Genomic DNA, 23,664 nt, shown 5'->3' with positions numbered 1-23,664 from the left:
ACTGTCCTGTGAGCCACGGTGGCTCAGTGGGTCCAGTGCAGTGCAGTCATTGGTCATGCTTCGCAATCACTCATTATAAACACTTCGCACTAACAGACAGTGTCATTATTAGGATGGATTTCTTCATTAAATGCTACATTAATACATTTGGAGCTGTTAACTTTTAACTTTGATGTATTACAGTTGAGACACTGACTGTACTAACACATCACAAAATCACTTTAATGGCTTTATAGTTGTTGGTCATGATGTCTTTATGGGGGAGATGCAGGTTTTATTCCTGCTTTCTGTCGGTCGGGCCCCCACTTTGGTGCAGAGTGAAAAATCTTTACAGTTTGATGGATTGTTGTGAAATTTTGTGCTGACTTTTCCTTTAGCACCACCATAAGGTTGACATTTGTGTGTTCCCCTCAGGATGAATATTAATCACATTCCTGTGATTTTTCTTTTTAACTCTGGCTAATGACTAAATACTGCAAACAACACACATCATGCCTCCAAAACATCAGCATGTTAGCACTGTCATTGTGAGCATGTTTTCATAGTGAGGTTAGCATTCAGCCCAGTGTCATGGAGCTGCGCGGATGGCATGTCAACTCTTTGTCTTAGTACTATTCATTTCTGATTAACTTCTGAAGAATTATTTTATTCAACTGAAAAAAAACAAACAAAAAAAAACAAGTAAAAGATTTATGTCCCTGCATCTTTAAATTGTGTGTACAGATATTCAGGAAAATCTTTCATGAAGCAACATATTCACTGATAGCAGCTTTCAGCTAGCCCACAAAGTATCTTTAGGTACATTTACAGTTCAAATAGGAAGGATGTTGAACTATGATGGTAGGTAAGGCTGAATCTGAACCCATATTACAGTTTTGGGAAATGTGTCCCAAGCTCAGAAGCACATTTCAAGTTATTGTGTGACACTGAAGTGTCACCATCACACAGGTTAGAGACATGGACACTCTGCAGGTGATCAGCTTTAGTCAGGTCAACACAGTGATGGAGAGTGGATATAAAGCGAAGATGACTTGTTGAAGGAGTGTAAAAGAAAGCACTATAATGGTGATGTGCAATCCTATGATGGAGCTTTAAGTGTTCGGAATTATTCATGCAGTAAACAACCAATCTTTCATATAGGCAGGGCACCTGTTTGTTGTGTTAACAGGTTAGATACCAAGCAAAGTATGTATTTTAAACTTTTATTATTATAATTAGAAACTTACAAACATATTTTATAAACTGTGAGTGTAATAAAAAAAAAAATCATCCTGATCGCTACAACTGCAGGTTTAAAATTCAAGATATTTATCAAATTAAAAGGTAGTAATACAAAGGAATGTCACTGCTGCTTTCACTGTACACAAAAATAATAGTAATAATAATAATAATATAGTGTCACAAAGAAATTACAGGGATATTAGCAGTAGTTTTAAGTTTACTTTAGCACTTTGATTACACTTCTTAAATCTTAATTTCCGCTTCCACCGTGAAGGCACCGGTCAGGTATGATGGGAACTTCTGTCATCATCGAGTACAAACATCATCGTTGCACTAGAACAGAAAGTGCAAAGGTTAAACATTAAAACGTGAGTGAGAGGCTTGTATTAACATGGTGCTGGATGAACAAGTGACAGCTGTTATTCAAACTTAAGGTTTATAAGGAGTGTCTGTACAGAAAGAAAAATGTTGTGTTATCAACACCTAAATGTGACCTGAAGTGTATTTTTACACTTTAAGTGGATTTTCTAGCATCTTTATACACATAACCACAGTAACTGTGTGTTCTGATTCTGCCAAAACTCGAGTGACCTACACTCAATACTGTGCCTGAACGCATCATGCGAGGACACAGTGTAAGTCCCATTACTGGCAGTCAAACTAATCTCCCACGAATCCGGTTTTGTGGAACATATTGATGAAAAACAGCTATTGATCGTTAATGTCACCACAGCTGAAGATAAATGGTTCAAAACTTTGAACTAGGTTCACTTTCCAGAATGGAAAAATGGCTTCTATTGATGTAAAAATGTAATAAACCACAAAAAAATAAAAAGATTTCCATATCAAGAAGAAATATTTTTACGATCCCAAACAAACCACAAAATGATCATAATCTGTCTGCAGAGGGCCAACAAGGGTTTTCATAACTATTGCGATTCATCAACAGTTTCCAGCTTGAATCAGAACAGAAACTTCCTGTCTTGATACACCCTGGGTTTTAATAAATCAAACATTACATTGGTCTAATTAAGACCACAAGTGTTTTTTTTGTGCTGGAACCTGCTCTCATGCAAGCATAAAAACATTTCAAGCCAAGTACGGCAGCTAAGCACCGGCTAACATGCTTCCATTCAAATTCAACAAATCCTGCAGCTACACAACTGGGTCAAATGACTTTAAACAGAAATCCCTGTGAACCATTCCACACATTGTTTCTTCAGACAGATGTGAAGGGCTGTACACAGCCTGAACACAGAGGCCAGTCAGGTACAGTTACAGAATTCATTTAACGACACATATATCCAGTTGGAATAAGATCAGAGTTCTCGGGCTCATTACTTGATCATCTCAGTTGGCTTGATATTTATTGCTGAGCTGCAGTGATTAGTCATTTAATCAACTGAGACATTATTCAAGCAGAGATTCCCAACAAGCTTCTTAGATGTGAAACGCTAGAACTGTAAACAAATTTTCTTTGGGTTTTGTAACTCAGTAATTTAAAAATATCACCTTTGACTCTGAGAAATTTTCACTACTTTCTGACGTTTAACAGACCAAACTGTTCATCACTGAATCAAAAAAAAATAATAAGATCTATCTATGATGAAAAGTTGCAGCACTAATTTACTGTTAATGCTAAATTGGCAATTAATAGCTAAAGCTTACTGCACATGATATGCATGTGATAAAGCAGATGTTGCACAGGTTTTACTTTAAAATGCAAGAATATAAGGGAAAGAAGTTATGTATTGACTGCTCATTGATCACATGAAAAAAAAAAAAAAAAGAAGTTAGCGTAAAAGGCTAATTTTCTGTTGTCCCTGGCCACATAAAGATAAAATGCTCCTGTAACAGGATCATACTGAGGATGCTGTGGTTCAGTGATAAAGTACGTACTGACTTGGCCACTGCTGTTGACTGTTAACTACTTATCTGCGAGTTACTTACAGATAAGGCGAGCAGCACTCCAATTTTCTAGGATAAAGGCATCTGTAGGCAGCTACATTCATCCAGATTGTGCATTAAACAAGTCTTGTTTATGGGGCCTCAGCATCATCGTGCCTTAGCTGAGACTCTTCGGGGAAATCTAGCTGAAGGCTTTCCATCTCTAGACACAGATAAGAGAAGTAAACACTGTCTATCAGCTGTTTGAGCAGGACAGGTTTGAACAGAACACATTACTTGGTTTTATCCTGCTCAGTCTGTGACCTCGCTCCGCTAAGAAAGCTTCAACTTCTGAGCCTTTTTCACACATGCATGTCAGATAGCTTGCGACTCGCGCTTGTCTCTGCCCCATTTTGACCCCTCAGAGAAAAGAAGGTCTATTCTGTTCCTGGGCTGCAGAGATGACATCTGTTGGCCTCAGACAGGTCATGGGGAAGCCTGGTGTAAATATCACAATCTGACACGCTGCGCTTTGTGGCAAGCAAGCCACAGAGTCAGGGGCCAAGGGCGAAGACGACCACGTGCTGTGAGGCTGTGGGCTCTGATTTTGAGATATTATGTGCATGACCCCTGAGCCATTTGAATCTGAAGTATGTTTTATTTTTTATTTAATAAAAAAAATGGTTTTCTATTTTATGATCTATAGTAAATATATAGTGATTGGCCGCACAGAACCAAAATCAACAATGTAGCTCATTCTCCCTTCTTAAAGATCGAAATTTGGATTTTAGTATTTATAGTGTTTTCGTATTGCAGGCATGAATTGCTGTGTGCAGTGAATACAGCCCTTTAAATGTTTGCATACTCCCTGAATCATTGCAGTTCTAAATTTAAACCCCTTGTGCACCTTAAAACTGAAACTCAACAGAGGTCTGCTAACAAGTTCTGCTAAAAAATGCGGCCTGAATATGCCTGAATATGAGATATGAGCTGCATAAAGTCCTTAGTTGTAAAAACAAACAAACAAAAAAAACATTTCTCACAGACTCAATTAAGCGCTGACAACAGAACAGGGTCATTTTAGGAAATGTGCTTTATCTCTTTCTTGACAAGAGTAAGATATTTGATACTACTGAATATTGATACTACTCTCATATCTGTCCATTAAATATACTGTAAGGCTACAACCAGCAGCTCGTTAGCTTAGCTTAGCATAAAGAGGACCTGTAAGTGGACAGAGCCAGGCTAGCTGTTTCCAGTCTTTGAGCAAAGCTAAGCCCACCAAGGCCTGGCTGTGACTTCAAATTTTACATATTTAAGCATATTTCCCAAAATGTTGAACTGTTCCTTTAAGCTTAGAAGTACACAAAGCGTTTGCGTTAGCGTTGTACAACAACAACACTAGTCATTACATCTGTGACCAGCACATTCTACCTCACACACCAGAATCATTGTGTAAGTACCTGGCTCCTATGTGTTATGAGAAAAGACTTTCCATTGATGTAATAATAACAGTAATCAGTGACATGATAAAGCCATTAATTCCTCCGTGATATACTTGACATGTAATTCTGTGGCGCACTGCTGAAGCTACATGAAAGTCACATAGAGAAAAACAGAAGAATATATTTCATACATTTTCAGCGCGGCTGCCAATAATACTTTTCCATGTGAGACTACTTGCCTGATATTTGTATATTATCACCTCTGTTTGTGTTTACGGAGCATTTTTAAGTACAATTCATGTAGTACAGCCTGAGGTGGTCACTCAAGTTTAAAAGGTTTTGTGGGCGTGTGACACTGATGGACCATGAAGATGGAGTAATAAGTGTGAAATTGTCTTTGAAGAGGCTACTGTGATGCGTGTGTTGCTACTGACGTAAAACAGAGTCTGCTAGAAAAAAAAAGGCTCAGTGTGCTTTGGTGAGCACAACATCATTCACATCTGTTTTATTTAACCCTCCATGAAGCAGGTGTGAGTGATTTCACTCTTGAGCACCAAGAGAAAATTAAGAGGGGGAGTAAAGATAACAGTGGGAGGAAATGGATCCAGAATGTCTTGTATCTGTCTTGTATGTCTATGAGATGTCTTACCACTGGCCTCTGTCCAGCTTTTACTTTGGCTGAGATACCCAAAGCCTTGGAAATATCCTCAAGAGGAAGGTGGTCTCCTGGTGAATCCTGAATAAAGTGCAGGAGGACCTTTTCTCCACCTTTGGAAAGCAAATTATAGTCAGGAGGAATCATCACGTGAGACGCTTGAGGACTTGATCCACTACAATCAAAGACTGTTATGAATTAGTTTTGGTGAACCCATGACTCAGGTCGACACATAAAAATAAGATACAGCACAGAGTTTGATTCAATATTTCACATCCAGGTATTTCTGATGATAAAAACAGATACTAACAAAATACACAGATTAAATTATATTTATATGTAAGAACAGAATTAGCACATGGTACACAAGTTAAAGTCCTCCAAAAATGTGTAATACGGGTTTTACGTCAAAGCTTCTTTAATAACTTTGAGTATTAAGGAACTAAACTGCTTCCTAAAACATTCAGATTTAAACCTAAACGTCCTAAAGAAGCTGTGCGGGAGCTTTCACCCAGAGCGACAGGAGATGTTTAAACTGAGGAGTCAGACAGGACAGAATGACCTGTGATCTACTTCCACCAGCTCATTCCTTTCCATAAGAACAAGCTGACCATACCACACATTTAGCGTGGGAGAGTTAGTGAGACCGACTTGTAGATCTGGAACGTGTTTTGTTTTTTTTATACACAACATGTATTAAGCTCCCTAAAAAATGTCTTTGCTCTTGTCTCTCACTTCTTTAACTGCCTCACCTGTGAATTCCATGAAGGTGACAGTCATCCATCCTTTCTAAAAGTGTTGTCTTTGTTTTCCTAATGCTGAGCTTTAAATTGCTTTGGACTGTACCTCTCCATTCTACCAAAAAAAAAAAATCTGCTGTATGCAGAATTATTAAGACAGCACACAATTTGAACAGTTACACTGATGTGAGGTAAGTGAGGAAACAGTGAGGAAAGTCAGAAACTCTGGAGAGCACTGGCGTTGAGGATGAGTGGTTTGGAGAGCTTTTTGTGAACAGCCATCTGCTCCACAGTAATGTGATGCAACATTGCCCTCTAGAGGACAGACAACAAAAATGCATTTCTGTGACTATTTATTTACCTTCAATTAAATGACAGGACAAGCTTCACTCTTATCAATGGTTGTTTGCTTCATTTCATATTTTGAACCATCATTGCTTTTCTCCATTCACTTACACATCTTCACAACACAGACCCTTACTACTATCTCCCTCTGGTGTGCACTGGTCATACCTTTAGCCACAATGAGCATTCCTCCACTCTGGAGCAAATCTCCAGAGAAGTTTCCCTGGATGCCGTCAGCTTTGGCCTAGAACAGCCAATCAGAAGTCAACGTGTCAGTCTCATCACCTTTACCCCTGCTCCTGTGACCATAGGACATTCAATATGGAAGTAATCACATAACCATGATGCAGATCGATAAGATATCTACCTTTGCAGCCACATCTCGTACTTTCTTGCCCAAGGCAGCAGGAACCACACTTAGAGTTGTGTACCTGAGTGTGAAAGACACGGCTTCTCAATTAGAGATCATCATGATTCGGCTCATATTTCTGCAAAGGAGAGATGAGTATAATTTCCCACAGCCCTTAGATTTACTGAAACATTTTATTTGATCAGTCCGAAACCCAAAGATATTCAATATACGATCACATATTATGATGAATAGCGTCTAATCCTCACTTTTGAAAAGCTGGAACCAGGAAATGTTCAGCTTTTTTGCTTGAGAAATGGCTGAAACAATGGATTACCGTAGTCGCAGATGGATTATCTGTTGACTGACTGATCAACTAATGATTGCAGCTCTGAAATATGAAAGCAATTCATCTGATGGTCAAAGAAAACTGTCAAATAAAATAAAAAGCTCCTCTGTTACATAAGGGAACATGGACTTATTGTACTCACCTTTTGAAGCCCAGATCCTTGTAGCTTTTCTTTTGTTCATCGACGTATATGGCTGGAAGAGAAGATGGTTGATGATTATTTCCAGAGAGAGAGAGTGATCCAGTCTGTCTGTTTCACAGGTTTAGCTGTGAAAGACTGACACTGCAGCTAAGTAAAGCAAAAACTTTGGGCCAGTTCGTGTTTGTTTTACATCCAGTGTAACTGCTTGTTTCAACATTACCAGAAAAAGGGAAAATAGATGGATTCTAATCTGTTCATTCCTCATGAACAGGCAGAAAGAAACTGAGCAATTACAATTGTAGTGTAAAAAGATTCAAGACTTTTTCAATTCATCCTTGTGTGTCAAGATATTTTCCCATAAAAGTTAAAGCATCAAATATTGCGAAGTTGTGTCAGCGCAACACGAACATGAAAAAGACCCGTGTTTGTATTGGATGGGTAAATGCTTCTTACATCCTTTGAAAAACCCTCCCTCCTTGAACTCCTTCAGGCCTAGCTCTTCTGGTCCGATGCCCACCAGCGCCACGCCGCTGGCTGTCAGGTCCGGCTCCAGTTTGCTGATCTCTGATGCCATCCACCGACACACCTGACAGCCAAACCTTCGCAGGAAGAACAAGACCGCCGGCCTGTCTTGCCACAGAGACTGGAGCTCTACACTCTGAAACACAAAGAGGGGAAACTCAATACAATCACACAGTGAAACAGCAACACAGGTGACACACAGGCAACGTATGGGGCATGGGTGTGGGTAAATTGTGCTAATTATATCGGTGAAATCATACAGCAAAGATTCAGAAAGTACAACATCAGCATTCATTATCCCATGTATTCCCCTCAGATCATCATTATGTCACCCTGGAGCCATCATTTGACAGCAATTATATCAATGCTTGAGCTAATGGCAGGTTTAGTAGGTCTCAGCAGGGAACACGGGCCTCTGAGGGGGACATGATGACCCAGCAGCACGGCTTTATATTAAAAGAGTACTTTAAAACACAAACCGATCAATGTGACAGAAAGACGAAAGCTCGCAGCTGTGCTCAAACTTAACAAGCTCACCTCTCCAGTTTCGCTCTTCAACAAGTTCTTTCCAACTTGAGCCAGGTCAACGTTTGCCATTTTCTAAACGGACAATAAAATGTAAACACACTTAAAAACGCAGTCAAAGTTGTACAGAATATGTATTCCGACAGTTATGCTAACACCCGCACCAGTGTTGCGAAACAGCTACATCCTGGTACGCCCACTGAATGCTGTAATCCAATCAGATTGTGCTGGTGCTGCAAAGTTGGCCAATTACAGCGCAGCGTGTAGGGAGCGGAGGCGGGGCTTCGTCAGGGTAACTTACAGCACGTGCATCTAACAGCTGCATTCAACTGTGTAAACGAGTAGTTTTTCTGAAATGCAGTAACAGTTTCTTTATATTACTGGTTTCTGACACCTTGTACTATACCTGAGGCACTGCCTCGCCAGCTTAACGTGAATTGTAACAAAGTGGTGACTGAATATTTGGTAAAATATAGGCTTTCATAATGCAGGTTGCGTAATTTCTGTTATATGTGAGTTCAAGGGTAGAGAGACTTATTGCATACATCTTCCGCATTTTATTGCCCATCTGTCTGTTTTCTATTAACCACGAGACAATCAAAGTCTTTCTGTTCTGTCTCACCCTGAACACTTCACTACAGTTTTGATGTACCACTTTATACCTCTACTGCATTTCAGGTGCAAATTTTGTAATTGCAATTTTTTTTAATTTTTTTTTTTACTGTACTACTGACATAAAAAAACATACATTTTTCAGTAGCTGTTCATTACCCAAAACAGAAATTATTTAAGAAAAAAACGTTACAAGGACATTATGTCTGAGGTTCATTGACACTGAATTCAATACACAAGTGCCTCTGAGGCTCGTTACATCCGTCCCACCTGAAGGCCAGGTGTTATTACAAGTCAATTAGATGTAATGAGCCTGCTATCAGAGGTGGCCCTAAAATCACTTCAGTATCTCTACAGGGACCGGTACATGATGATTTAGTGTATGAAAGGGAATAAGGTATCTACCCTTTTTTTTCTGTTATTCTGCTATTTTTATGGGATATAAACCTAACATTAGCTTCAATAGACTGCTAGCAGGTTTTTACATACATAGAATATGGCTTTGTGTTTTGTAGCATAACAGTAAACATAGTAATGGAAAAATGAAAATACAAAGATGAAAAAGGAAGTAATGCAAGCCAAGAAGCATAAATATACAACATAAAATTAACAAGAGAACATGCTTTTGAAAATAAAAAAGAGCTGTACAGCTTTGTGCAGGAATGGGGGAAATGAACTTGCTTGTGGATTTTTTATCATTGCCTGCACAGTATTCTACCCAGGTAACGTACTATTTTTTTTAAATCCTTTATTTAACCAGAAAGATCTGCAAAAGGATAGAAAACATTGTTAAAACATATCAAATCACAACAGAAACAAAACAAACAGGGATGGTGAGCTAAACAGCATCATGGCAAAGAATGGCACTTGTAACAATGTTGGTCTGTAAAAAATGATTTTAAATTTTGAAACATTTCAAGAGATGTAACAGATTCCAATGTGCAGTTAAATGTTTTAGTCAAAGCAAACTCAGTCCACTAGCTCATTGTACAGCATACTAAAGTACCCACATGCATCTATCTTTCTGTCTGTGTGGCCTCTATTTTCAAAAATATTAGTGAAACAACAGAAAATCCAACATCTATGACCTGCAGCCTCACAGCAATCTGCTGTAACATTAAAGAAGACAGCTCTTTTTTTAGGTGAGCCAGTTCCTATGGACAACAGTCCTGGTATGGTGCATGCTGGCTCACGGTCACAGCTTACTAGGACACTTGATGGAACTGAGCCATCGTTAATGAAATTTGTTTCACCTGTGCTTTTCCTGCAATGACAAGCATAAGTCTGCATAAAAAAAAAATATCTGATCTCTTCCTTTCACACACTCACAGCACTGTCCCTCACTGCTAATCAGGGACCTAATCATGCACACTTGCTTTCACTTTCGCTGACTGAACAAAGCATCTGCACCAATGTTACAAGTAGAATTAACACTGTACACCTTTTACCACCATCTATAACTTATTTACTCAAATTAGTTGTTTTTTATTATTATTATTAAAACATGCGTGCATTGAGAGAGAAAAAGGGGATTGCACTTGATTTAACCTCTTTGCATGCAGTTTTCCCTTTTCGTCTCAATAAAGCCGATTCTGATTCTGAAATTTTGAAACTTAAGACATCATTTTATTCTTCATGTAATACATATTTCTCCAAAATTCAGCCTGGCATATTTGATGCTTCTGAACCACTGAGGGAGTTAAAGTTATAGGAACTGAGGACCCTCCAATCTGTTTATTTTACTGGAGACATTTCCCCAATAAGGGAAACTTGTCTAGTCAGTAGCATCCCTCCATGCACCCACAAATCATTGGCTGATTCTCACCTCCAGTACGCTGCATGTATACTGGAGAGGAGAGGATGGATATGTAGACGGATGTGGGTTTTTCTGTCCACGGTGCTGATCTTGCAGGGAGGGGCGTGACGTCACGGGAGAGACCGGGAGGAAGAGGCGACCGGGGGGGGGGCGGGAGAGGGGGCAGGAGAAGGGACGGAGGAGAGAGCGGGGGGATGACTGCATGAAAAGGAAAAACAAAACAACAATCATGACTCCTGTAATCCATCCTACGCTTTTTTTTTTCTTATAAATCATAATGATTGGTCTGGTTACCTGTACAGTGTGCCGCAATAAATGACGAGCCTACCCGGTAAGGTAATTATCATCTTTCAATTTGCACGCCTGCTTCATTTTCTAACACAGTTAAGTCGATGGTGTGAACAAATGTCAAATCGAGGGAAATATCGAGGATCTTTTGCCGAATGAACAAAACAAAAACAAAAAAAAAACAAAAGGAGAGAGAGAGAGAGAGAGAGAGAGAAAGCAGTCGATCGGCTAAGGGGTTACATGTAGGATCATTGTTGGTCAAACGTGTAGTTTGAATTTGAGCGACGATGATACGTTTTCCTGGTAACTGTCCTGAAAGCCGTCATTAACCCCCCTCCAGCGGCTGCATTGTGTCCGATTTGAGCTTGCTCCATGAAAAATTAAAATGGAAACAGGCTTCATGAGAGCGCTGCCGCATACTACACTGCTGTAGTCTGCCACGCCGAGCACATGGGCTTTGCGCACACCAACATGCGCATTGGTTGCAGTGCGTCGTGCCCATCATTGCTGTGCCATCGATGCCGTATGCTGATGACTGCAGTGTCCTCTTGGTAGCACCACACAACCATTAGCAGCACTAAGTTACTCACATGACTTAAATGCTACACTGTGATGATCTTGAATGACCTCTAATATCAAAGTGTTTGTTACCCTGTTACACTCTGCAGTGTAAGCTGGCGTGAGAGAGAGATGTCATCTCCTGGCATGGGCACTCCCAGTGACCCCCTTTTGGCCAGTCCAGGAGGGAGGTTTCCCACAGCTCAGGAAGGTATTTGGAGGAGCTCTCTCCCCAAAACTGCCAGCTTCCCAACATCCACCACTCGGCACCTCAGTCACCGAGCCAACAATTTCCAAAGACAGCCAAAGCGTCGGAAGCTGATAAGACCTTCGCCACCTCCGCCGCCCAACACGCCCTGTCCCCTGGACCAGCTGGACCTCAGTGAGCTTCCCCCGAGGCGTACCTTCCAAGAGCTGCTGTTCAATGGCTGCATCCTGTTTGGTATTGAGTTTAGCTATGCCATGGAAACAGCTTATGTGACCCCTGTGCTTCTACAGATGGGCTTGCCTGATCAGTTCTACAGCTTGGTGTGGTTTATCAGTCCCATACTGGGTAAGTGAGATGGCCACCTGGTGGACAGGAATATTTGATACATCATAATATGATTTCTTTAGTCGCGGCCATCTCCTTAGACTCTAACTCTGTCTTCTGTTGTTGTTTTGAAGGATTCCTCGTTCAGCCTCTCATCGGAGCATGGAGTGATCGTTGTACATCCCGGTTTGGGCGAAGGAGACCTTTTATTTTTGCCTTGGCTATAGGTAAGAAATGTATTATCTAAGTGCTACTTGTGTAAAGTGAACAAAGACAGAATAACAAGAGAAATGGTCAAAACTGATGCAACAGAGGCTGAGATATCCTGTAAGATGCATGGAGCAGCCCTTTAATGATCTATACATGCATGATTTTTTTCTCACTTAGCAAGATGTCTGTTGAACTCTAGCACTGACGCTAAGAAACTCCTGCTTCTCTCCCTCATAGGGGCTCTGTTCGGTCTAACCCTGGTGCTGAACGGGCGGGACATCGGCGGGGCACTAGCTGACACAGCATCAAACCACAAGTGGGGAATTGTCCTAACGGTGTGCGGTGTGGTTCTGATGGACTTCAGCGCTGATTCAGCCGACAACCCGAGCCATGCCTACATGATGGACGTGTGCAGCCCAGAGGACCAGGATCGGGGGCTGAACATCCATGCATTACTGGCAGGTATGAAAAAACTTTGCAGTCACAAACTCAGGGTTACTTTATCATTATATAGTAGTAGAAATGGCAGCTATGACTTTGGAAAACATACTTAAAACAGCTTTAAGACATTACAAAACATTGCAAAAGTTGTTTTTTTTTCTTAATCTTGCTGTGCAGGACTAGGAGGTGGATTTGGCTACATTGTGGGTGGCATCAACTGGGACCAGACACAATTTGGACGGTCCATGGGAGGTCAGCTGCGGGTCATATACATGTTCACGAGCGTCACTTTGGTGATCGCCACAGCCATGACTCTCGTAAGCATCCCCGAACGGCCCCTGCCAAAGAGCCAGCCAAACAAAAACTCCAGCAAAAATCATCTAAAAAGCCCCAGCCTCCCTCTACCTCCGTCTCCCCCTGTTCCCCCAGGATCAGCTTTGGGGCTGGATGAGGAGGATGAGGACGGTCTCTACAGCTACAATTTCTCCACAAAGTCTCACCCATATAACTCTGACCCTCTGGCCCATTCATGCAGTGCCAATGCACGCCTCTGTGCTGGCCTCACTAGCCCCATATCACCCCTAAGTCCCCTCACACCAAAATATGGCAGCTTTATTAGTAGGGACAGCTCTCTCACTGGCATCAATGAGTTTGCCTCCTCATTAGGAACTTCCTACATAGACAGTGTGCTCATAAACTGCTACACAGGTCAGCAGACACCACAGGCCTTGGCCTCCAACTCCACCACTGCGCCCCTGCCTCCAGGGGACTCCCCTCCTCCTGACGAGTCAACACAGGAGGCAGGGAGCCACCCTGAGGGACAGACCCAGGCCGATATGGTGTCTCATCCAGCCGGGGAAGCTCAGGTTGCCGAAGCGCCACAGCCTGAAGGAGATGCACAATCTCACGGAGCATCTCAGGTCACAGCTGGGGCGCAGCCAGGCGCAGGGTCGCATCGGGGCTCTTCTGCTGGTATCCTGAAGCGACCCCAGAGTCTTGCACTAATGGAGGAGCCCATGGCAACCCATGTCGTTGGACTGGAGAATGGACGCAGGAGAACAGTGACCTTCAGCCAGCAGGTCAGACACATTTTTTTGAAAATGACAGAAGCTGTTTAGTCTGTAGCTACCGCAGCATTTTTATCAACGTTGTCTGTCTTTCTCTGATGAAGGTTGCAAACATTTTGCTGAATGGCGTGCGCTACGAAAGCGATCTGAGTGAGAACGTGGAGACAGGAGAATCCCAAATGTCAATGAAGCTTCTGTGTATAGCCATCTACAGGATGCCTCCCTCTCTGCGGAGTTTATGCACTAATCATTTTTTGGGTGAGAATACTATTAAAATTTTGTTGCACATAAAACCCTGCAGCACCATAAAAACTGTCCTTTTTTTGTATTTAACATTAGCTGTTGGTTCCTCTAGGCTGGCTGTCCTTTGAAGGCATGCTGCTCTTTTACACTGACTTCATGGGGGAAGTTGTGTTTGAAGGTGACCCAAAGGCACCCCATGACTCCGAGGCTTACCAACGCTACAATGCTGGTGTTAGCATGGGCTGCTGGGGCATGTGCATCTATGCATTCAGTGCTGCTTTCTACTCAGGTAAGCTACAACATGGCTGGGATGTTAGTGCAGCTCTGCCCAGGGAGGAGTAATTTGACCAGGAATTTGTCTTTCTTCCATGAACTTAACATGCATTCCTCTTGTTTCTCTCTGGGTTTCTTCCTCAACTTTCAGCCATATTGGAGAAACTGGAGGAGCGTTTCTCTCTTCGCACTCTATATTTTTTTGCCTACTTGGCGTTTGGTTTGGGCACAGGCCTGGCCACACTATCCACCAACCTCTACGTGGTACTGTCTCTCTGTGTCACCTATGGGGTGCTCTTTTCCTCTCTATGCACGCTGCCTTACTCTCTGCTGTGTGAATACTACCAGAGCCCTCAGGTCAGTATCTAGATATGGAATCTACTCATTTGTAGGAGTAATTTGTAGTTGCGTGATGTTTTGCAGGAATAGTTCAACATTTTGGGAAATGCACTTTCCTGCAGAGACTAGATGAGAAGATTCATTCATTCGCTCTTTAAGTAAATATAAAGGCCAGCAATCGGCCGGTTAGCTTAGCTTAGCATAAAGGCTGGAAACTGTCTTTCAGCACTTCTAAAGCTCACTAACTGTGTTTGTGTGTGTTGCAACAACACTTTTGTTTTACAGGGAATTATGTGTCTAACTCTTTGTTGTGATTCAGAGGTGCTGAGAGTCCGATTTTGTTGCCTTTGATAGAGCCAGGCAAGCTGTCTCTGTTTCCAATCTTAATGCAAAGCTAAGCTGGCTGTAGCTTCATATTTACCCTACAGATATGAGAGTGGTATCTTCTCATCAGTGAATCCCAAAACGTGGAGCCATTCCTTTAGTGCTGCAGTCATTTTTGGTGCACCACATAGATCGATCATATAACGAAACTATTCGCATATGTTCCTCAGTTTTGTGGCTCGTCAGAGGAGGGGACCAGACGAGGGATGGGGGTGGACATCTCTCTGCTCAGCTGCCAGTATTTCCTGGCTCAGATCCTGGTCTCTGTGGCGATGGGGCCTCTGACCTCACTGGTGGGTGGGGCCCAGGGAGTGATGTACTTTTCAAGCCTGATGTCATTCGTGGGGTGCCTGTACTCCTCTCTCTGCGTGGTGTACCAGCTGCCCCCCCCTGAGGGTGAGCCCCCCGAAAGCGAGACCCAGCCACTATTGGTGCACATTTAGGGAAAAACAAACAAACAAACAAAAAAAAAACGCCTCTTAATTTACTTTACCTCATGCACACACCCAATGGGACACATGCTCTCACGCTGTCACTTAGTGTCTGAGTGTGTTGACCTCAACGGCACTGATAGGACGAACACGCTGCACACCCTGCCGCACACTGTACAGCATAATTCCATATATTGTTTCACACTAATCAGCACTGTTCTTCTCAGAGCTAGACAGACAGACAGACAGACATTGGCCACTGCTCTAATATGTGTATACATGACCCATGTGTTCATACAGTGTGTGTGCCCATGCATTTTTTCCTCACTTTTGCAAATGAATGTGTGACCTTCTTGAATGTGGGAGACAGCGTGTGTGTATGTGTGTGAGAGAGAAACTGTGATTGACCTCTTTTAGTATAGATAAGCTGTTCCTGTGTCTGATTCTTTGCTGTAAAATCTTGCATCATCTTTTCTTGCTTGTTGGTGTCTAGAATAGAAATGTTGATCACTTACATACAGGCTAACCACAGCTTTCCCCCCTTTTTCTTCCTTTTATCAGTTGCCTAACGTATGCATGAGCTGCAATGTAATCTCTCAAAGCCTTGTGTTAACGTTTTGTTTTGGTCATACGGCCAAGGGAATGTCTACCTGCCTGTTTCTCTGAGTTAGCATATTAGCATCACACCTTGGGATTTTCTGACTAAATGAATGTGCTGCCAGTGAGCACTCACACCCACCGTTAACATGTCTCTTATTAATTCAAGAGCTCTCCTGGCATCATTTAGCACACACACACATACTTAATATTCACATGAATTTAAACGACCCTTAGTAACAGTTACAGTGTCAAAGGGCTTCACATTGTCCATATTTTTAACAGCAAATAAAAACACTTTCCACACAGTCCAGTCATTATGAGACTTACCAGTGTGCTATCCCCAAATTTCACAGATAGGTGCTGGGTGACTCTTAAACAAGTCCCAAGTATGACTAGAATGCCAATTAAGCACTTAATCAGCACAGAGTCATGACTCATAGGATGACACGTATACACATGCTCGTACACAAACTGTCAAAAACACAGAGAAATGTGTGCTGGTGGCAAATTCTGTCTGGGCCCTCACTAAGCCATGGACAGCCGTGCGCTGTCACCCTGCTCCTGGCCATGCCATTGTAATAATGACAGTGATTCTTGTCATTATCAGGAAGAGGAGAAGTTGAAACTGGGGTGTGAATCAGCATTCAGTCGGAAACCGAACAAAACAGAAGAACAGCAAACAGGGAGAAGACTCATGTGAACCATGGGTACCCCTGAAGGTGGACAACATTGAAAGGAAAGACTGTGGGGGCTCATAGAGCCAGCAGCAAGTGCTTATTGTCATCATTAGGGCGCATGCTTAAGGTAGTAAGCTTCTGCTCCACCACGCTCAGCCCATCAACTCGGTGTAGTGATGACCTTACATTTGTTTGCCAAGTTCCTCACAGGAAGCATCAGACTTCATTCCTTTTTCCATCCTAAAGAAGCCATCTTCATCAGAAAAAATGGTACATAGAATTTATTTTTTACATCTGTTGTGCCATGGCAAACAGTGCTTGGTCTGTTAGTCTTGACACAGGCACCAAACCCGACTTCAGGGCCGTAACAAAAGGTTAATTTTAGTGTATAACCAGTTTTAAGGCTACCATTGTGATGGTTTCATTGACTGGCTCACACACTCAATACCCCAACATTATGGTGCCAGTCATAATTGCTGCCTCAGCTGAATGTCAATGATTGCCTACTATTAAAGCCTCCTGGACTGACTGGAGGCCCGCCATGCTAATGTTTCTGAGGAAACAGTAACTGTGTGGATCATGCTGTTGCAGCTTGCTTGAGAAGAAGAAGAAAAAAAAAACACTGAGTTTTTGTGTTATATGGTACCACCTATTGCTCAATATTAGGAGTGTAACTGTAAAAGCTACTTTTATTCAGGGTTCAGTTAAAACTAAAATGATCATTTTGCCATTTTTGACTCCTGTGTCAATTATTGTTTTCGCTGATTACCACTGTGGCCCACACCAGCTGTCACCCCGTTTGACTTGTACATTACTGACGTGCAATCTCAAAACCCACCACATGGGGGAGCCAGGAGACACGAGACAGCGATCCATTGATTCTGTGCAGCCTTTTCCATTACTAAATGAGTGAGATTATTCCTGTTCCTTCCTGCATCTCAGCCAGCCATTTTCCATGTCAAGTAAAATTGGGTCAAATGACATCATCTACTTAGAAAGCCATGGTTTTAAGAAGCAGTAATGATCTATAAACAGGCATCAAACACACAAAATAGATATACTTAAGTAAAAAGACAATTTATTTGTCAGTCAGAATATACAAAGCAGTGGCTGAAGTAACCGAATGTCATTCTGGTTCTGAAAAAGGCAGTCTTGGACACAAAACTGGGCTACCCAGCCATGACATAAAACTCATTGGAAACGTAAGAAAAACAAAGTATAAATGGTACAAACTTGCGTGGAATGCATACAGAACAAATGACCAAAGCTTTAAGATTTAAGAGGGGTTAATTAACATTGCAAAAATCCTGCCTCCAAAAAACAAGATCATGTAATCTTATCATGGAGGCGCAAAACAGAGCCCCTTATTCATTTGCACCATCTGTTATGCTAACAGGGCAGCCAAGCCAAGGATTAAATAGCAGCTCAACACAAAAAATGATGCCTCAACTAATAATGCTAACAACTGTCCATTAGCCCCTGCTTAAAACTTATCTTTGGTCCTTTAAGTAAATCTGAGAGGTCAACATGAGCCTTGGAGGGAGTGAGCAGCTGCCTGTATGAAGGAATCATCTGGTCAGCACTGACATAATAGAGATTGTGCTTCTAACATACCGATATAAAACCTCAAGAAATGAAAAAACTGATCTCATGGTGTGGCCCTATTTGTACAAGTAAAAAAAAAAAAAAAAAAAAAAAAAAAAAAAAAAAGAGAAGAAGCTCATTTTAAAGACCAATAAATAACATTTCATAAAAAAGGATGCAGGGCCACTCTGTTTCAGGACTCCAGTGCAATGTGATAACATGGGAGCAAACAAAAAGAAATATTTCCCAAAGGTACAGAAAGCACAAGCTCTACAACACGATGTTGACCAGGCTGGTAAGACAGTGCTGCAAACAGGTAGCAGGGCAGAGACCTAAGCCTCCACTTCTGCCTCTTTTGAATCTCCATTTTCCTCTGTCTTCTGCTTTTTTGTATCCACCTTTTCCTAAAAAAAAAGGGAAAATATTTCAAATATTAGCAAAAGATCAAAATTCACAAGATTAGTTAACACATTAAAAACCGATTGAAATTGTACACTCTAGCCGGGTGACAACGCACCTCCTCCTCCTCAGCTGCACGCTTTACAGGCTGTGCATCAGTCTCCTCAGCAGGGGGCGCCTCCTCTGCATTCTCTGCAAGGACAGTTTGTCAGTTCAGAAAATACATATCTTACTTTTGAGTGTAATTACAACAAGCTCCATGGAAAATTTACTCTCATCAAAATGGAATTTTTAACTCAAAGTAACAGCACTGTTGAGGTGAATTCAGAGGCAACAAAGTGAGAAATGTGAATACTTTAACTAATACAGCTTTATATGATCATACCATCTCCATTCTTGTGTTTCTCCTCTGCTGGTTCTTCCACTTTGTCACTGTGATCAGCACCATTCTGAATGGAGAGAGAGAAATGTCAGCCCAGTAACACATAATACATCAAGATCAGGCTTTTTTAACAAGATCAACATGGTAAGGAAAATCAAAACTGAATCCCAAGCATATCTGATATAATCCCCCCCAGACTGTTGCATGCAGACTCCTCAGGGGGACACTTAAAAAAAGACATGTGTGGAGGTCTTATTACTCCCCAGAGGATTAGCCACCAAGCTAGACACCAATGGAAACGTCCACAGACTTGCTAACTAACATCTGTGCCATTTCACAACCCAAACAATGCTCTGTGTGGAGAGCAGCTGAACAGGAGGGGGAGGCGGGTGCAGCGACACCTGCATGATGAGGGGTGCTAAGACAAAAGGCCATGAGGCTGGTCCTCGTCTCCAACTCACTGTGCCATTGGCAGGTGCGTCCCCGTTGTCGGTCTTCTCCTCCTCCACTTCTACTTCTTTCTTCTCTTTCAGCTCCTACAAAATAAAAGCACGTCCCCTTGATCAATGTGACGTTCGGCAAAGAGTTTATTCTGAAGTGCCGCACGTTCTTAGCACGTCTGGTTTTAATTAAAGAAAGCTCGTTTACCGTATCTGTGAGAAAGTCTAAATCGAGGAAGATTGTGTTAGAAATAATGAGTGGCAGCTGAACGTTTTTGTCCTGACTGGTAATGCAGCGTTTATGTTAGTGTGGCTTCCCGCCCACAGCAGCAGCTCCGCTCCACCAGCTGCACCGTTTCTACCGCTTTGTCTGCTCAACAAGACATTTTTAGCTAACCACATCACACACGTTGGACTTTTCCAGACACAATATTTAGCTGTCGACGCTGAAAATTACAAATAAACCACCTCTGTAGTGTATGGCTGTCGACAAGAGGTATTTCAATATTACAGTCATTTAGGCAATGGACATTTTCCCCCGATTACTTTTTTTCTTTTTACTAGAAATAACGTTTACTGCAAACACAAAATAGCCCACTGTTCATATTCAACCCGAGCAAGCTAAACCAAGAGTTAAAACAAACAATACAACTTAAGAAAAGTTCCTCAAATCTTTTACCAAGACAGTTTAACAATGAAATAATAATTAAAAAAAACTGAATGAAACGCACCTTGGCTGTAACCTCTGCAGTTACGGTCGTGTCAACAGCTGTGTCGGCCATGGTTAATTTGGTGACTTAATGTAGATAATAATAGTCCTGTTTAGAAAAAGATTTTTTATTTCTTGGCTCTTCGCCTTCGCAAGGATAGTCCAAAGACGCTGAGAGAGAAATGGTGTCTACTCGTCTCCGCTTTTCTCTCGAGCTCGTTGTAAATTCACTCTGGTTGGATACAGCGAGTCGATCCCGCACACGATTGGACAATGTCGACCACAGGAGTATTCCATTGGAGAAATATTTTATCAATCTTGACAAGACGGCCCGCCTACCGCCTATCTCGTCGATGATTGGTCAATTGTTTTAAAGCGCTGCACTATGACACCAGAGTCCTTTTTTGTAGTACCCGTCAGTATGCGTTTGTCTTTTTTAAACCTAAATTTGAACAATGGACTTAAGTGGCCCGTCGTTAAAGTTGCAATGATCCGCTCGAATCTACGGACGACTGAACGTTATCTTGATTAAACGGATTCTTAAAGTTTACATATAATCAGGGCATATTTCATCTTGGCGCTCTTTCTCTGCAGAGACGAGATCTCAAATTACATGCAAAAAGGAATAATGTGGCGATGTGAAAACCATGCGGCCCCTCCTCCTTTCTATATTTAACTCTTAGCGAAATGTGTTCCTGCTTAAGTGTGCTTACACTTGAATTATTTTACAACCCGGGTAAATTGAGTCAAACCAGTTATAGTACAATTTGGACAGTTAACACCCACATCCCAATGAAGCATTTTATTATTGTGTTACAAAACTATATAGGAAGCACAACATACTGTGCGTAGCCTGAGAGGCATGCATCCATTTGACCAGTTCAAAATGCATTCAAATATTAGTTGCACAATGAAAAATTGTTTGAAATCAATATATATGAACTGATATATGCAAGTTATACTTAATTATTCTATTTTTTAAGTATTTGGATAGTAATTGGTGAACAGTCAGTAAGGGAAACAAGTTGTTTCAAGCAATCTTTAAGAAAAGGAAAAATGCAATGTGCCACACACCGTCTGAGGATAGGCTCAGCAATAAATACTCGGCTTTGTGATTTGTGAGCCAGGGACAGTAATGGGGTGTGGTGTGTGGTACAGTAACTGTGTGTGTGTGTGTGTGTGTGTGTGTGTGTGTGTGTGTGTGTGTGTGTGTGTGTGTGTGTGTGTGTGTGTGTCTGCAGTATTGTATGGAAATCTTCACAGTGTGCATTCAATTACAGCTGGTGTTGTTAAAGGTGATACTGATTTTTTATTCCCTGGGAAAGTACAAATTTCCAAAGCTGATACATACATATCTGAGGTAAAGTCTGTAATAGAAGTGACCTTGCAATAAGAAGTAATACATGCACATGCTAAGAATGAAAAAATATTACTACAGTATTGTCTGTAATACACTTTTCAGCTGTAACTGCTGAAACATGATTTAAATGTAATATTTCTGCAGACACTTCCTCCTACAGTATTCCTGTTAATTGAAAACTGCTTGGTCTTGTTGTTAGATTGTTATCTGATGTCCCAAACTGCCTTTCTTCCTGCCTCAGAAGTTATTTGAGGTGAACTTTCTTTGCTGTCACTGCACTAACTCATCCAACTGTTAAACCAAAGGAAGTGGCGACACACAACCCTCTGGGCCCTGAACTCTGTAATTTAAACCTGCACATGGTCCTGCCTCACTGTCACAAACACGTTTTTATCACAGGTAAAGTCTTCATATTTTGCTGGGTGCCACTCACACCAACGACTGAATTCTTCAAGTGTCAACAAAATCATTCGACCTTTAACAACCTTTGTCACCACACCCGTCATTGTCTCTGCCCACACACACAGCTATCATCCATTTTCATAAAAAATGTTGTAGTCATCAAACAGTCACAGTTTAATCCCCACTTTAAAAAAAAACACACACACACATTTGCATGTGATCCACACAGTATGTCACCAGTTTGATCTGGATTTCAAATATCTCTAGACAGTCTCGCTAATGTTTGTATCCTGAACTTGCCCCAACACACCCAAGGAGGATATCTTGACACAAGTAGTTTTTCGGCCTCTAATTTTAGGGCTTCCCAGGACCTAATCCTACACCGCCTCAGTTATCTTCTCCATGCCATGCCAGCATTCAAGCCGCTGATTTTGTTGAAGCCTTCAGGCCCTCTTTAGTCATTCACCTCACATTCAGCTGAAATATAATTATGAAGACTGTAATTACATGCAGAGATCAAAGGGTTGTGTGTCAGTGCACTAGCTGGTTACTTTGAGATTTATTTTCTGTCTCACAGAAGGATGCTTTTTCACTTAGGATGAGTCTGTTGTTCTACTATCACATATTATCTGGTAACTATACCAAGAACATATTAAAATAGTCTCATACCAAAGCATCTCATACATCATGTGAAAGACAAAAAAACGAATCATCTTGAACAACAAACAAAAGATAATCACATTGCATTATGCAGAGCAGTAGTTTTATATTGCGTGGTTGAAAATTAAGACACAGAGCAGCAATGAAAGACATCATGACACTGCAGTTGGAGATAAGGGCTTAACTCGGCATTGCATAAACTGTTACCCTTCTATCTGGGAAATGAAGACCATGTGGAGCCTGCAGAGCACTGAAGCACACATCCACGCTGTAATGGCCTCAGTGTGTGCAGAAAATTCAGGAGATCCACGGGAGGAACAGAGGAGCTGACTAAAGAGCAGGCATTACTCACTGTTTTTCTGTAACTGGAAAATGGGAGCAATCAGAGAGAAGGGGAGTGTTTGTGAGATCATTTCCTGTCTTTTTCTCTCCCCCTTATTTGCCTACCTCAACATGTTTCCATGTGCCACCAATCTGTTACAAAGTAAAAAAAAATCCATCTATGGGCAGCTTGTTTCACTCCGCAGGTGAAGAAGTGAACCAAACTGCTGCAGCAAGTAGGGCAGTCAGGGAAAAGTTGAAGAGCAGATACAATTCATGTAGTGATTTTTATAAACCTCTTATTTGCCAACAACTGGAGTGTTTACAACACTTTCCACAAGTATGAACTGGAAAACTTTTTTATGTTATTCAAAGTTATGGAAACACAGAAAGCAATACTGTATAAAAGAAAAGCCTCTTTGTGTTCACAGTGACACATGTTTTAAAGTAAATCATACATTTTGTGCCAGTTCCCATAGGCTGGGCAACATTTCCTTGAACGCTAAACTATTCTCCGTCAGAGGATATAGGACATAGGATGGGAAGTGCAGCACCTTAATTTCACCTTTATTTTTTAAGGAAAGAGGACTGACCTGACTTGAGGAATGTCAGTGCCCGGGGGGGTTGAGCAAAGTGGGGCCCATCAAAGAGCGAGGGTCAGGATTAGGCGGGGGAAGGGTCCCGATAATTGGAGGAATTGGTGGGGGCAAACTGGGCTCTTTTGTTTTGAACAGCAGTGTCCTGCGTGGTCTGGCT

General features: G+C 41.7%; 3 protein-coding genes across 4 annotated transcripts; 1 reads left to right on the top strand and 2 right to left on the bottom strand.

The window, feature by feature from the left end:
* Positions 1–1,189: 1,189 nt before the first annotated feature.
* Positions 1,190–8,385, bottom strand: prxl2b (peroxiredoxin like 2B). Its single transcript, XM_070959189.1, has 7 exons — positions 8,193–8,385; positions 7,587–7,791; positions 7,134–7,185; positions 6,661–6,724; positions 6,462–6,537; positions 5,203–5,321; positions 1,190–1,554 (listed from the first exon to the last, which is right to left on the bottom strand). Exons 1-7 carry the CDS (start codon positions 8,250–8,252, stop codon positions 1,528–1,530), a joined length of 603 nt encoding a protein of 200 aa, XP_070815290.1. The 5' UTR covers positions 8,253–8,385; the 3' UTR covers positions 1,190–1,527.
* A 2,354-nt stretch (positions 8,386–10,739) lies between these two features.
* On the top strand, positions 10,740–17,387 carry slc45a1 (solute carrier family 45 member 1). 2 transcript variants are annotated; one of them, XM_070958739.1, is made up of 10 exons: positions 10,740–10,944; positions 11,565–12,007; positions 12,121–12,213; positions 12,434–12,658; positions 12,815–13,716; positions 13,809–13,962; positions 14,060–14,236; positions 14,372–14,577; positions 15,114–15,339; positions 16,582–17,387. In XM_070958739.1, exons 2-10 carry the CDS (start codon positions 11,587–11,589, stop codon positions 16,608–16,610), a joined length of 2,433 nt encoding a protein of 810 aa, XP_070814840.1. In that variant the 5' UTR covers positions 10,740–10,944; positions 11,565–11,586; the 3' UTR covers positions 16,611–17,387. The 2 variants fall into 2 exon arrangements, with proteins under 2 accessions (XP_070814840.1, XP_070814839.1); XM_070958738.1 differs by lacking the exon at positions 16,582–17,387 and having other exon boundaries at positions 15,114–15,531.
* A 320-nt stretch (positions 17,388–17,707) lies between these two features.
* LOC139328748 (prothymosin alpha) lies at positions 17,708–20,388 on the bottom strand. The gene is made up of 5 exons (XM_070958740.1): positions 20,188–20,388; positions 19,478–19,552; positions 19,020–19,083; positions 18,753–18,826; positions 17,708–18,639 (listed from the first exon to the last, which is right to left on the bottom strand). The coding sequence occupies exons 1-5, from the start codon at positions 20,236–20,238 to the stop codon at positions 18,568–18,570; spliced, it is 336 nt and encodes a 111-aa protein (XP_070814841.1). The 5' UTR covers positions 20,239–20,388; the 3' UTR covers positions 17,708–18,567.
* Positions 20,389–23,664: the final 3,276 nt, after the last annotated feature.

This window comes from Chaetodon trifascialis, chromosome 3 (genome assembly GCF_039877785.1).
Source record: "Chaetodon trifascialis isolate fChaTrf1 chromosome 3, fChaTrf1.hap1, whole genome shotgun sequence".
Taxonomy (NCBI): Eukaryota; Metazoa; Chordata; class Actinopteri; order Chaetodontiformes; family Chaetodontidae; genus Chaetodon; species Chaetodon trifascialis.
The sequence above is the reverse complement of the archived record's forward strand: the minus strand, read 5'-3'. Positions and strand labels throughout refer to the sequence as shown.

Coding starts and splice junctions, on each gene's coding strand:
- slc45a1 (XM_070958738.1), top strand. CDS start 11,587: ATGTCATCTCCTGGCATGGGCACTCCCAGTGACCCCCTTTTGGCCAGT. Junction 12,008..12,120: donor GTTTATCAGTCCCATACTGG/GTAAGTGAGATG, acceptor GTTGTTTTGAAG/GATTCCTCGTTCAGCCTCTC. Junction 13,717..13,808: donor CAGTGACCTTCAGCCAGCAG/GTCAGACACATT, acceptor TCTCTGATGAAG/GTTGCAAACATTTTGCTGAA.
- prxl2b (XM_070959189.1), bottom strand. CDS start 8,252: ATGGCAAACGTTGACCTGGCTCAAGTTGGAAAGAACTTGTTGAAGAGC. Junction 6,725..7,133: donor AAGGATCTGGGCTTCAAAAG/GTGAGTACAATA, acceptor TTTCACACTCAG/GTACACAACTCTAAGTGTGG. Junction 6,538..6,660: donor TACGAGATGTGGCTGCAAAG/GTAGATATCTTA, acceptor TGGCTGTTCTAG/GCCAAAGCTGACGGCATCCA.
- LOC139328748 (XM_070958740.1), bottom strand. CDS start 20,238: ATGGCCGACACAGCTGTTGACACGACCGTAACTGCAGAGGTTACAGCC. Junction 19,553..20,187: donor CTGCAGAGGTTACAGCCAAG/GTGCGTTTCATT, acceptor TTTATTTTGTAG/GAGCTGAAAGAGAAGAAAGA. Junction 18,827..19,019: donor GAAACACAAGAATGGAGATG/GTATGATCATAT, acceptor CTGTCCTTGCAG/AGAATGCAGAGGAGGCGCCC.